The following is a 14,623-nucleotide window of genomic DNA, read 5'->3' on the forward strand; positions in this document are numbered from 1 at the left end:
AACCTGCCTACTAATGCAGGAGACTCAGGTTCGATCCTTGGGTCAGGAAGATCCCTTGGAGAAGAAAATGGCAACCCAGTCCAGTATTCTTGCCTGGGAAATCCCATGGACAGAGGAGCGTTGAGTGCTACCATCCCCGGGGTTGCAAAAGAGTTGGACATGACTTATCGACTAAACAACAACAATAATAATTTGAGCCTGGTTTTAGTCAACGAACTCAGCAGACCCTTAGAGCCACTCCTAACTGATTGAATTAATACACTAAACTCAGAATATCTAGTGCTGCAAACACACGAATAATTTTGATTTTATATTCCTTCTTCCTTGGTCTAGAACTCACCCCTACAGAGAAATCCTCCAACACTAATGTACTTTAGCAATGTCTTACAACTGTTTCCCTGCGTAAGTGTCTCCTCTGGTGTCAGACATCTTACTCACCTTCCTAGAGTATGTTGCAATCTGACTTTCCCTGTGGATCTAGAGGTAAAGAAGCATTGGCATACCTCTGTAAGGTTGATTTTTTAGTGAAGCCATTACAGAATCTTCAAGCAAGGGATGGGAAGGGAGGCAAGGAATTGCCAGCATCTCAAAGAGGGGAGAAGGGAGTGTTTCAGGTTGCAAAGGGGACTCAGTGGGATTTGAGGGTTTAAGATAATCAAATTCAATCCAAATTACCACGATGTCCCCATTCCAAGTCTTGGGATTTTAAATTAATCCCAAGCTTTCACATATGAGCCCTAATAAAGCTGTGAATTCAACTTTTATGATAATTTGGTAATCAGGAGGATCAAACAGTGAGTCTGATTTGTGGTGGCTCAGAGGGTAAAGCGTCTGCCTGCAACACGGGAGACCTGGGTTTGATCCCTGGGTCAGGAAGATCTCCTGGAGAAGGAAATGGCAACGCACTCCAGTACTCTTGCCTGGCGAATGTCATGGATGGAGGAGCCTGGTAGGCTACAGTCCACGGGGTTGCAAAGAGTTGGACACAACTGAGCAACTTCACTCACTTTCTCCCTGAAGCTACAGAAGTTATAGAGCTTGAAATTCTCTAGTTCTCTGAGAAGTCATTTCATTTTTTTAAATTAAAAACAATTTTTTAAAGTCTTCATTGAATTTGTTACAATATTGCTTCTGTTTTTTGGTTTTGTTTTTGGTATGATCCTAGCTCCCTGTCTAGGGATTGAACCTGCACCCTCTGCATTGGAAAGCGAAGTCTTAACCACTGGAACTGCCAGGGAAGTCCCTGATCTGTCATTTTGCTGGATAGACTCTCCATGGCATTCAGAAGCAGCTATCCCTCTCTATAGTCCTTGTTAAATCATTCCCACTGGAAGGGTCTAACCTAGCAACTATTTGGTCTAGCAAAGACTTGTCTTCAATAGGAAATTTATTCCCCACTGATATATATTTTTTTAATTTATTTATTTTATTTTTGGCTATGCTGGCTCTTCGTTGCTGTGCGGGCTTTTCTCTAGTTTCAGCAGGGAGGGCCTACTCTCTGTGATGTGTGGGCTTCTCATTGCAGTGGCTTCTCTAGTTGCAGAGCATGGGCTCTAGGGCACTCAAGCTTCAGTAGTTTTGATTCCAGGGCTCTAGAGCGCTGCCTCAATAGTTGTGGCACAGGGGCTCAGCTGCTTTGCAGCATGTGGGATCTTCCTGGATCAGGCATGAAACCCATGTCTCCTGCATTGGCAGGCAGATTCTTTTATCAAAGCACCACCAGGGAAGCCCCAGACTGATAATTTAAATAACTTTCCATTTCTGCCTAAGACTATCATGATCTCATTCTCCAGTAGTGATAACATTATCATTGACTTCAAATAGAATTCAGCCAAATAGCTAATCCCTCTAAGCTTTAAGATTACTATCTTAAAACTACTTTTGGGCTCAGTTATAGTCTTTGTTAAAGTTTATTTAGGAAAACAAACAAAACACTCAAAATATTTCAAGCAATACCTGGCTTAAAGTATCAGGAATAGGTGGATATAGAATCACTGGAAGGACTGGAAAAGCAAGAGACAGGGTAGATAGAACACCATTATCTTCAGGTCAACCACTGAAGCTCTAGTCCAGGACAGCGAGAAACTTCTGCTGCTTCGTAGGTTGGAAAATCACAGAATGTTCCCATTGGCTTCCCTGGTGGCTCAGATGGTAAAGCGTCTGTCTACAATGCGGGAGACCGGGGTTCCATCCCTGGGTCCGGAAGATCTGCTGGAAATGGCAATCCACTCCAGTACTATTACCTGGAAAATCCCATGGATGGAGGAGCCTGGTAGGCTACAGTCCATGGGGTCACAAAGAGTCACTTTACTTTCACTTTTCCATTGGTTAACACAGCTGCCTTGCACAAATGTGGATGGCTGGTAAGGAATCACTTCATGTCTGCTGCCATCCATACATCTCTCTGCTGCTGTCAGAAAAACAAGAAAATGGTTTCTACTTTTATTCCATTTTCCAATTCTCACACAAGTGTATCTTGTTGACAGAAGACTAACATCTAGAAGCCTGGAGCCAATCTGGGAATTATAGTTCTCTCGCTTCCAGCCCCTATGATCCATAGAGAATAGTCAGGAGTGGGGAATAAATGCACACTGCTTCTGTCTTATCCCATGGCAACTAGCACCAAGGATATCTCCCAACTTTTATGAAGGCTGTAATTTCAATTCCAAACTAGTGAAAAACTTCAGAGATATTCAGCCAGGCCTTCCTAGTTCATCACTCACCCCCTACCCTGCCTGCCACACACACACATTTTGCCTACAGTTTTCTGATTTCTAGTTTCCTGCCTCCCTGCCTACTCTCTGCGCCTGTGAGTTACAGAACCCAGGGTGTGCAGAATAAGACTGAAAGAGGAAGCTTAGAGGAGAAAGAGGACAGGTTCTGTTTTTCCCTAATCTTAGTACACCTAATGTTCTGTCCTTCACTCTTCCCCCTATTAGAGTTGGAATTCTGAAAGCTCATTCTGGTAAAAATCTCAAGAGATAGCTAGAGAGATTAGATTTCCAAAATATCCAGGTATAAATAATTTTTCAACTAAGGTGACAGTGCAAAATGTATACCTTTGTATTTTTTGCATTTTTTATATCACACACAGAAACACACAGCGCCCCCCGCCCCGCCGCGGTGGGAGGGAGCAGGGCGGGAAAGGGGGAAAGAGAAGAGTTCAAGGCTAGTGTTATGGTTGTAGTTTCAATGTACGATCTCTTTTTAAATACTATCCAGCTCTGTTAGATGCGGAGACCGAAGCTCAGAGGTTGGATAACTTGTTCATGATCCTACAACTATATAAGAACTCTCATCTGCGCATATTGGTTTCCACGAGGTATGACAGGGAGATACCCTAAAATTAACAGACTAACCAACTCTAGGAGTTTGGCCTCCCCGTCGGAATCACCTTCCATTTCAGCTGAATCCCCCAGGCACTTCGCCTGTGGCCTCTGGCACCGAGCGCAGGGAGCTCTCGGTCCCTGCACCCACTAGAGATGGAGCAGGGGTAATTGAGGATGGAAGGCTCTGCGAGAAGAGCAGCAGGAGCCCGCGGAGGGCCTGAGGAGGGGGTAGGGAAAGGGGGCGGGGCAGGGCAGACCCTGCCCCGCCCTTCCGTTCACTCCCATTGGCCGTGCGTTCACTGGGCCTATCCCACTGCCCACCCCCAGAACGACGCTTAAAGTGTGCGAAGCAGGTGCTTCGAGAGGAGTAACAAGTTTGCGCGCCTGTCCGGAATCGGCGCGGCACCCATTCATTGCCTCTGAACATCCATCTGTCCCTTCGGTCATCCTTCGGGAAGGGGCTCCAGACACCTGGGAGCAGCCGCCACCCAGGGGACTACGACCAGAAAAAGAGCAGAAAGCCCGGCTGAGCCTCGCGGGCCCAGGCAGGGGACGGTGACGACCACCATGCAGACGTGCGCCAGGGCCTGGGGGCTGCGTCTGGGTTGCGGAGTCGGGGGCGGCCGCCGCCTGGCTGGAGGAGCTGGCCCCCGGTGGGCGCCGAGGGGCCGTGACAGAAGTAGCGGCGGCGGGGATAGCGGCGGGGCCGGGGCCTCGCGCCTCCTCGAGCGCCTCCTCCCCAGACACGACGACTTCGCTCGGAGACATATCGGCCCCGGGGACAAAGACCAGAAGGAGATGCTACAGGCCCTGGGGCTGGCGGTAAGGACCCCAACCCGGCTCTGCCGGGCCTCACCCCCGCCCCGCCTTCTGCCCTCACGGCCTCCTGGCCCCCACCCGGAGCCCCGCTTCGCTTCGCTTGGGACCTGCACCCTGGTCCGGGGCTCTGGTGTGGAAGACAGCGCGCGTGCTCAGTCCGCGTTCCCCAGACTTCTCCCACCAGATTACTTTCTCCTCCACCAGCTCTTCGCGCCTCGAAATCGTGTATTTTACAACCTAGTTAGGCCCTGCTGATGAGCTCTAACTTCGCAAGAGAAGGACCTCCCGATTTATCCAATTATCTCCGATTGCCCACTGAAATCCAAGCCAGAGTGGCCGAATTACTACCCTAATTATTTTACCCCGCTCCGAGTGATTTTTGGTTTGTTAAAGTTGTCCTTTTTAAGAAGAAACTCTTTTTAAAAATTAGACCATTTAAGTGAAGTCCCCACAAGCCTTTGTATATGCAAAATACAGAGGTGACTTTTAGCTCAGAAGCTCTTTCCTCTGCCTTCAGTGTTCACGAGCTTGAATTTTAATTTTAGAGCGTTGATGAACTGATCGAGAAGACCATCCCTGCCAGCATCCGCCTGAAGAGACCCTTGAAAATGGATGACCCTGTCTGTAAGTAACCGGGAGACTCCATTTGCTCTGGCCTGTTTGTTTTCTGTGGTCTCTGAAAGTCCATCTGTGGGTCAGGATTGCTCAGGAGGGAGAATGTTTATTAAGCTAAAACAGCGCTGGGTACCTACCGCACGGGGCGGGAGAGGGTGCAATATATTCGGCTCCCTGGAATAGTTCTCTGTCTCAGCGCTCCTCAAGGAGCCAGCAAACTTCCTGGGGCAGGGGCAAGGGTCGGGGTGGGGAAGGCAATGCACCAGCAAGTGCGGAGGATTCCCAACTCGCCAGGCACCTGTCCAGGTATGATTCTCCCATCCTTTGGCTTGGAAGATGTCCCCACTTCTCTGCAGATCGGGGTACTCAGAAGGGAGAAAAGACTGCCTACAGTCTTGAAATAGGAGAGTGACAAAAATGGGAGACCCAGACATCTGGCCTCCTACCCCAAGGTTATTTACATCACAGTAGCTTCCAATTGTTCCATCTCAGATCCAAATTTTATTATTTATACCCACTGAAGGGCACCATTTAAAGTCTGAATGATTTTTAAGAAATCTTAATTTACCCATAGACTCTCTTAGAATTTTATTTTATATTTTAAAATATTTTAATGGTCTCAAGATTATTTGACATCTATGACTGAGCAAGAATTCACACAACACACACAAAATTCAAGTGGGGAGGCAGAGCTGAAATTTTTTTTTTTTTAATAAACAGGAAAGTATTCTCCTGGTTTTGAATCATAATAATGCTATGTCTTCTGAGACATATGACCTTCTGAGGTCAAGGGAAGAGAAGACAATTGGTTTGCTTTAGGTCTGGGGACAGAAAAGATATGTGGAAAGTAGGCTTTATTTTGTTTTCAAGTATACAACTTGAGTTATAAAGCAGGTCCAGCCCCCAGCTGACTAATGCTATAATTCAGGCTGTGCTGAGGGCTGCTCCCTTTATTGGTTTCAAATCTGAACCATTTCCCCTGATGGAAGGGACCTTGTTCATAGAAGAAAATATGAACTTTTTGTCCGCTTGAACTGATTGATACCTGGGGATGGCTGGAAGCCTTATCTATTTCAACTTTAGGAAATCAGAATCCTGATTCATTGGATGTGTAGTATAGTTATATGTTTTTAAAGCAAGTCATCAGTGAGTATTTTAACAAATAAATTTCTTCCTGAGTCTTTCAAAGTCACAAAATGTTTAGGTCAGCCCTTTTACTATATACTCTAAAATGTTCTTTGAGAGCATCAGAGTCTAGGAACCATGTCCAAGTTATCTAGCCTCTTGTAGTGTCACTGTTTGTTTCCAGCTGAATAATTTGAACCTTGGGAGATTCCATTTCTCCCCCTTCCTTTGGAAGCAGACTTCTGATAAGTAATTTATAATTTATGTGTAAACTTTAAACCCAGCTTCTGTGAAGTTTGGGGCTGTTTCCATCTGGTTAGACTGAAGTGACTCAGAAAATATTGCACTGGCAGGAGTCTCCCTTGCCCTGAAGTAGATTGGCTCTCCAACAAAGCTTGCTTCTTGGAAGTGAGCTGGGAGTGGGGATAGGGAGGATGGGGGTTCAGAATGCACCAGAAAGGCATCAGTGTTTTACTCTGCAATGGTTACTGAATGTGTTCCACGTGGGGAGGGCAAATTGGTGCAGGTAACCTCTAGTAGAAGCGTTTTCATTTACTCGTGGAGCATCGTGATCCAAACCTGGTTTCACACACAAGCTGAGTGCCTGTGTTCTACCATAATCAGAGGAATCCTAGACCAAATATATGTTCACTGAGTAGAGAGAAAACTAAGAGCTAGTACATGTCTTAAATTCCTCATTGCTGAGTAAAAGAGGATTGTGAGAGCTGTAAGCAGTGTGGAGATACTTGGGTTCTTATTCATAACTTTATGATCTCAAACCATTATGTAGTACTTAGCATGTACTGGGCTCTTTTTAAAATGTTTTTCATATATTAATTTAATCCTTATTACAACCCTATGAGGTAACTATCATTATCAACTCTGACTTAAAATGAACATACCAGTCCTTCCCTAGTGGTCCAATGGTTAAGACTCTGCACTTCCAATGCAGGGATCTCTGGTCAGGGAACTAGGATCCCACATGTGTGTGGCGTGGCCCAAAATAAATACAAAAACCATGGCATACAGAGAGTAAGAATCATGCCCAAGGTCACCACTGGTAAGCAGTGGAGGCAGAATTCAACCCATACAGTGCAGGCCCTGTTCACACTCCAGTTCTCTTCATTGTCCCCTAAAGTAGAAAATCCTTGTCCTGACTCTTCCTCAGTATCCAGTTTACAGGTGTGCACAAGCCCAACACACTGGAAACACTCCACCAGCTACCCTAGTGGAAATGCCACAGTAGGCTGAGAGTCCAGGTCTGAGAACACTCAGGCCCACTGCCAGGGCGAGGGAAGGGGTAACAGAGGTGCAGGGTCAGAGCTGGGTGTTGAAGGATGAGTAGTAATGCTCTGTTGGATGAGGCCAGGGGAGACTGCTGTAGCCAGAGGGAACAGATTGTACAGGACAGAGTGGGCTGACAGAGTCAGGGAAGCATGGATGGTTCGGCTGTCATGCAGGAGGCTCCCCTCCGCCCTTGGACATGTAAGGAAGTGCCTTGAAAGAATGCCTTGATCTCAGTCTTGATCTTCACAGTAAGCCATACTTTAGAGAAACGAACAAAGCTACTTGTTCATCCCATTCAAGTGAACCCCACCCTCCACTGGCATACACAAAGGAAAAAAACTAGGATTTATGTCAATGGAAACATTCGTTTCTCCAGATGGTGCCATTATGAATGATTTTAGATTTCTTTTTATTCCTGTTTTTTCTAGATTTTCTACAGTAACTATGTATTTATTTTGCAATTAATACAAAACTTAAAATACTTTATGAATCACACCACTCACTTTCAGCTATGATATGTTTCTCTGTGTAGTATTTTCAGTGAAGTCATATCAAGTGAACCAGACTGAAGTAGCCCATAACTTCACAGAAGCAGCAGGGTTTCAAGTTTACAGAAAATTGCACATTGCTTATTATGAGCATGCTTATTAGGAAGAGAGAGGAGACACTAAACCCTTAGATGTTCAAGTTATTCGACCCGAACTGGGCAGCTGAGTTGTCAGAATGAGACTTTTGATGGACTTGTGACAACCTAATGTTCCAAGCAATATTGTTTAGAGTGATTTTGCAGTGAGCAAAGGGTGCAGTGTTGTGCAATGCAGCTGCAGGTGGCAACTCTGTCACCCAGGTGACCCACTCTTCTGAACTGACCCCAAGGACACTGGCAGGGCATCTGTTCTCCTGGCTGTGGACATCAGTTATCTTTCAGCTGGATTAAGTCTGTTGTCAGGTACAGCCTGCAGTCTGTGACAAATCTCTCCTTTGGCCATTTCTGGCTTCTTGAGATCCCAGCATATACAAATTATTATTTCATCTTTAGGATAATTCCAATGAATTCTTATACAACTGTGGAAATAAACAAAGACCAGCCAAATGAGAAAAGCAAAGGCTGTTTATTCTGAACTTGCTATAGAAGTCAGCCTTTTGTTTTACAGAGGAGTAGGAAGGCCTTCAGGGGCACCCTGGTGGCCTGAACAAGATGTAGGTAGGCCAACAAAAGCAAGTCTTCCATCTAAAGCAGGATTTTCCCTGTGATTGCTTAAGTCTGTTTGTTCAGCTTTGTCTGGTTGGTTCTAGATTGGAAGCAGGCACCAAGATTAGTGTAGTTGTCAGTTATTAATCAAATCCTGGCTCTTTTGGGCTGATTGCTAGAGAAGTTATTGTTTATTTTCTGCCATTGTCGCTGGAGATAGCAAAAGACAGCTTTCTGCAAGTCTAGTCTGTAGCAAGCTGGCTCAAGGGTGGTTTATTGTGGATTAGGGGGTTGGTTTCCTGAGCAGGTTGCTGCAAGTGGTAGGTGAAAATGTTATAGTTATATATGGTCTGGCCATTGTCTGTTTGTATGTTTAGACTCTCATAGTAGTCTGTTGCCCTTATATTTTTGTCATTAATTCTTATGGGGCAGACCCCTACTGATCTGACTGAAAGCTTGTACAGTCAACCTATTGCCTAATTTGTAAGTGTTTATGACCATTTACTATTGGCAGGGCATTGCAAGGATAAATGTATGAATAAACATAATCACTATCTTCAGTGGGCTTATGTCTTACTGTGACTTGAGTTCAAAAGTTAAAATGTCCAAGATGTCATAAGAACTATGAATAAAATGCTGTAAATGTACAGGAATGATGTGAAATTAAATAGAAAAACTGGGATTTCTGAAAGCAGTGTAAAAAGTTGAAATATATCTTTTATAGATATCTCCTATATCTACAGAAACAATGATAATATCTTTATATTGACTATGTATTTTATGTGTGTGTGTAAATATGTAATTATAAGAAGGAGAAAACTCAAAAAAGCAGTACCTTCAGTGAGAAAAATAAGATGGCAAAATTCAATGTGCTAGGCATGATTACAGAATATTTGAGTATTATTATAGTCTCATCTTTGATGGCATCTTAACAGAATAATTACACTGATGATTTGGGGGATTCTGGGATGTTTTTCAACACCACAAAGCAGTATTTCAATTCTCAGGGGACATCCTACAATTTAAATCACTTCTGACACTATCTACCTGCATACAGCATCAGACTTCACATATTAACTCCCCATGACTGCCCCCACTTCAGATGTCAATCACAAGTCAGGACTGTCACCTGTGCTTCTGACCTGTTGTGCTCAGTCCCTCAGTTATGTCCACCTCTTTGCAACCCCATCAACTGTAGCTCACCAGGCTCCTCTGTTCATGGAATTTTCCAGGCAAGAATATTGGAGCAGGTCACCATTTCCTCCTCCAGGGGATCTTCCCAACCCAGGGATTGAATGAGTCTCTTGCGTCTCCTGCATTGACAGGCAGATTCTTTACCACTGCAGCACTGACTAATGAGCTATGAGTTGGATCCCTTCCTCTGGTTCAATTAATTTGCTAGAGTGGCTCACGCAATACACAGAAATGTTTCCTTATGTTTACCAGTTTATTAAAAGGATGTTATAAGGGATACAGGTGAACACCTAAATGAAGAGATAGATAGGATAGACAAGAGGAGCAGGGGGTGGCTGAGATGGTTAGATAGCATCACCAGTTCAATGAACATGAATTTGAGCAAACTCCAGGACAGAGTGAAGGACAGGGAAGCCTAGCATGCTGCAGTCCGTGGGGTTGGACATAACTTAGAGACTAAACTGCAACAACATAGGGTGGGGTCTGAAAGGGTCCCAAGCACAGGAGCTTTAGTCCCCATGGGTCTGGGGTGCATCCCTTTCCCAACACAGGAATGTAATAGCCATTCTAGAAGCTCATCAAATCTGTTGTTTTTATAGAGCTTACTCTTCAGCCCTCTGCCCTTCCTACTTCTAGAGGTCAATGGGTGGCCCGGAGAGTTCCACCTTTCTAATCACTTGGCCTTTCTGCTGACCAGTCCCATCCTGAGGCTACTTAGGGACCCCACCCTCATCTATGACACCACCCTTATAGCAGAAAGTGAAGAACTAAAGAGCCTCTTCATGAAAGTAAAAGAGGAGAGTAAAAAGTTGGCTTAAAGCTCAACATTCACAAAACTAAGATCATGGCATCCAGTGCCATCACTTCATGGCAAATAGATGGGGAAACAATGGAAACAGTGAGAGACTTTACTTTTGGGGCTCCAAAATCACTGCAGATGGTGACTGCAGCCATGAAATTAAAAGATGTTTGTTCCTTGGAAGAAAAGCTGTGACCAACCTAGATAGCGTATTAAAAAGCAGAGATATTTCTTTGCCAACCAAGGTCCATCTAGTCAAAGCTTTGGTTTTTCCAGTAGTCATGTATGGATGTGAGAATTGGACTCTAAAGAAAGCTGAGCGCCGAAGAATTGATGTTTTTGAACTGTGGTGTTAGAGAAGACTCTTGAGAGTCCCTTGGACTGCAAGGAGATCCAACCAGTCCATCCTAAAGGAAATCAGTCCTGGATGTTCATTGGAAAGACTGATAGTGAAGCTGAAACTCCAATACTTTGGCCACCTGATGTGAAGAACTGACTCATTTGAAAAGACTCTGATGCTGGGAAAGATTGAAGGTGGGAGGAGAAGGGGACGACAGATGATGAGATGGTTGGATGGCATCACCAACTCGATGGACATGAGTTTTAACAAGCTCTGGGTGTTGGTGATGGACTGGGAAGCCTGGCGTGCTGCGGTCCATGTGGTCGCAAAAAGTCATACACAACTGAGAGACTGAACTGAACTGAACCTCATCTATTAGCAGATACTCAGGTATGCTCAGAAGGGCTTGTTATGAATAACACAAGATACTCCTGTCACTCAGGAAATACCAAACACAAAGACTAGTGATACTTTTTATTATATCAGATAATGTCAGACAAATATGTATGTGGTGGTGTGTCCAATAGAAGTGAAAAAGTGAAAATATTTAAAAGATGAATTCTACAATAAATTATAATCAGTGTTTTTCCCTTCCTTTTGAAATTAGAACACCAAGTGAGAAATCTCACTCTTTGTAAAGTATCATTTTAAGCATTAACATGTTTTGGACTATCAACCTAAATAAAGAGGTAAATTGAATAAAGAACCTAAATAAAGAGGTCAGAAAGCTCAAATTACCAGAAATTTGAGTTTATTTGGAAGTAGCAGAGGAATTACAGTTTGGGAGACACATGCTATAGAAGCTGCAAAGTTAGTTGAAGGTCTAGGGCAGGTTGTGTTTATGGGCAGGGAGCACAAAGAGAGGGCCATCCAGCTGGAACCCAGACAGTAAGTTTGTTGGCTTGATTATGGAGAGATTTTTGGTGGATGTTCATTGGTCTGAAGATAAGTCCCAGCCTTCTAGAAATCGGGTATTTACAGGAAATCAGTCTCTCAGTTCTCAAGTTCCATTCTTCCGAGGGAGCAGGTATGAGATTCTCCATTTTCATATCCTTAGATTCCATTTTGGATTGGAATCCTTTCACAGGACTTTCTTATTTTTTGACATACAAAGATACAAACATGCTGACATAAGGTGATGAGGCACCAAATAGGTCATGTGATTGAGACAAATAACTTAAAATATAAAACAGCTTTTCCCACTTGATCTTGGTAAAGGATCATGGAATTTATCCAGCATCATCAAAGATTTTATATAAATGAAATTCTTTAACAATATTTTAAAGTATTGTCTCTTCTTTGGAAAAGTTGCTCTATTTCTTATCTCTTGCTTTATAAGAAATTACTACAAAACACTGGCTTAAAACAACAACAAACATTTATTATCCTCAGAGATTCTGAGGTTGGGAATCCAGAAGCAACTAAACCAGGGGGTTTTGGCTCTGAGTTACTCATGAGGTTGTGGTCCCACACTGGTGGATGCTCAACCAGAGCTATAGGAGCCAGTTCCAAGATGGCTCATTCACATGGCTGGCAAGTTGGTGCTGGCTGTCAGTGGGAGGCCCTGGTGCCTCCTCACACAGTTCAGTCCACATTCTGCTTGAGTGAGTGTCTTCACAGCATGGCAACTGGATTCATGCAGAGCCAGTGATTCAAGAGAGAAGGAAAGCCAGGCAGAAACTATCCTTTTTATAATCTCGTCTTGAAAGTCCTATAGTATCATTTATATCATATTCTGTTCATTAGAGTGAATCATTAAGATTGGTCCAAATTCAAGGGAAGGGGAATTAGTTTCCACCTTTTGAAGGGAGAAGTGTAAACAAGATTATAGACATGATTTTTAAAAATAGACATTCCTTTTCAGAGCAGTTTTAGGTTCACAGCAACATTGAGCAGAAATTACAGAGAGGTCCTGTATAGCCCTTGCCTCCACATATGCGGAGACTCCATTGTCAACATCTTCCACCAGAATGGTACATTTGTTATAACCAGTGAACCTACAGAGACACATCATCATCACCCAGAGTCTATAGTTCATGTTAGGGTTCCCTCTTGGTGTTGTACATTCTGTGAAATTGAGCAAATGTATACTGACATGTAGCCACCATTATAGTTAGCATAAAGGGTTTTTCAGTGCCCTAAAAATCTTCTGCAAACATATTTTTTAAACTACCACATTCATCTAAGTTAGCATATACTTAGTATTATAAATGATAATGAATCTTGCCTAACTTTAAAAAAATATTCAGTGCTATAAAAATGAAGTCAATTATACCATGTTTTAAATATGGCATTACTCTTGACTGTTAAAGTACATAGGGCCATTTGCTCATACCCTAAATCTCCCAGCCTAGTCCCCTTTGTTACCATTGGGTTATAAGCTACTGTCCCCAGATCTACATCTATGACCCTCTCCATCTACTTTCATTTCTCATTTATTGAGAAACTTCAATAGAAAATAAGATACTGCTTAGGCACTGAGAATGCAAGAGTCAGGAGGTAAAGGGTGATAAAGATATGATCCCTGACTGTAGGTTCAGATACTGAATAGCTCCTCAGTTCTACAAATAGGGTGAATGCTTGGGTTGAGGTTATGGCATGAACAGAAGGGTGAAAGTGTGGACACGTATGGTGAGTTAACTACGTATAGAATATTTAGCTGCCGAGACGTATAGAAAGCAAGGTATGGTGGGCCCAAAGCTGTGATAAAGGATTTGTTTTCCTGTACATAATGGGGAGACATTGACAGTTATGACAGAAGGAAGTATACATTCAAATTGTGTTTGGCTGAGTGCCTCTGAGATACAGGCAAGGAGACCAACTGGGAGCTTATTGGAGAGGTTAGAGGTGAAATTTAAAATGTGCGTTAGTTCAGGTCTACCAGGAAGCAGTCGCTACAAGGATATTAGATATGCAAAAGTGGGAGCAGGGGAAGACTGGGGAGCTTTTAGATTGTGATGCAGGTCTGACTCAGGTGGAGAAGAGGGATGAAAGGAGAATTGAGTAAGAAGAATCGGAGACTGCAACACAGATCTAAAAAATTTTGGTCAGTCTGCGTGGAGTCCTTGAGCCAAAGTCATCCACCAGAGGAGTCCCATATCTTTACAGAAGTGGGCCTGCATTCGTTCTACTGGGCTTAGTAAGTGGCTGGGAGTAGCCTGGGAAGTATGCTTTGGTACAAACATGGTGGTTGGCCCAGAGGGGCAGCAGGTTGGACTGCAGGTCAGTTTCTAGGCTGAGTGTCTTGGGGTGATGGTGATATTAACAGCATGAACAGGGAGAAGAGGAGGGTCCTGGAGGAAGACGAGACTGTGAGTCTTGTTTGAGCAGAATTGAATTTGAGGTGTTGGTGGAATATGCATTTGAAGAAGCTGAAACAGTAGTTGAAAATACAAGTCTAGAGCTCAAGAGAGAGACTAGAAATGGAGTTACAGATTTAGTGACTCTTCTGAATGAATTCATGAGAGTGAGCAAGATTTCCTAGTGATGGAGTATTGGGAAGAAAGTAGAAGCCATGACATGGGGAAATAAAGCATGGAAAAGGATGGATTGCAGAGTAGCCTGAGATGAAGTAATCCAAGAGGCCAAAGGATAAATCTTAAGTCAGGCCTTGTGGACTTAGTGTCAAATTCTGAACTTTTCTTAGGGATCAGAGAGAAGAAAGTCTACCTGATGACATTAGGACACTCTGCAGTGGGAGGAGTTTAGGGACTGCCTGTCTAATGATCTGAGTGAGAGACAGAAAGGGTGAGACTGAGTGATAGAAAAGTGAGAAAGTGACCATCTGAGTAGTGAGGAACCTAGATCACCTTGCATGGAAAACCTGCTGAGATTTTTTATAAGTTGTTTCTTTTTTTTTTTTACTGTGTTGGGTCTTAGTTGCTGTCATGGGCTTTCTCTAATTGCAGAGGGAGGGGTCTACT

The 14,623-nt window shown here is 43.7% G+C and overlaps 1 protein-coding gene across 2 annotated transcripts in view; it reads left to right on the forward strand.

Moving 5' to 3' along the window:
• Positions 1 to 3,896: 3,896 nt before the first annotated feature.
• GLDC (glycine decarboxylase) overlaps positions 3,897 to 14,623 on the forward strand; it is an 89,602-nt gene continuing 78,875 nt past the window's right edge. For both annotated transcript variants that reach the window (XM_061425320.1, XM_061425321.1), the window contains exons 1-2: positions 3,897 to 4,151; positions 4,694 to 4,772. In XM_061425320.1, the coding sequence (XP_061281304.1) occupies positions 3,897 to 4,151; positions 4,694 to 4,772 (334 nt within the window). The remainder of the gene's footprint in view (positions 4,152 to 4,693; positions 4,773 to 14,623) is intronic.

This window comes from Bos javanicus, chromosome 8, assembly GCF_032452875.1.
Source record: "Bos javanicus breed banteng chromosome 8, ARS-OSU_banteng_1.0, whole genome shotgun sequence".
Lineage (NCBI taxonomy): Eukaryota > Metazoa > Chordata > Mammalia > Artiodactyla > Bovidae > Bos > Bos javanicus.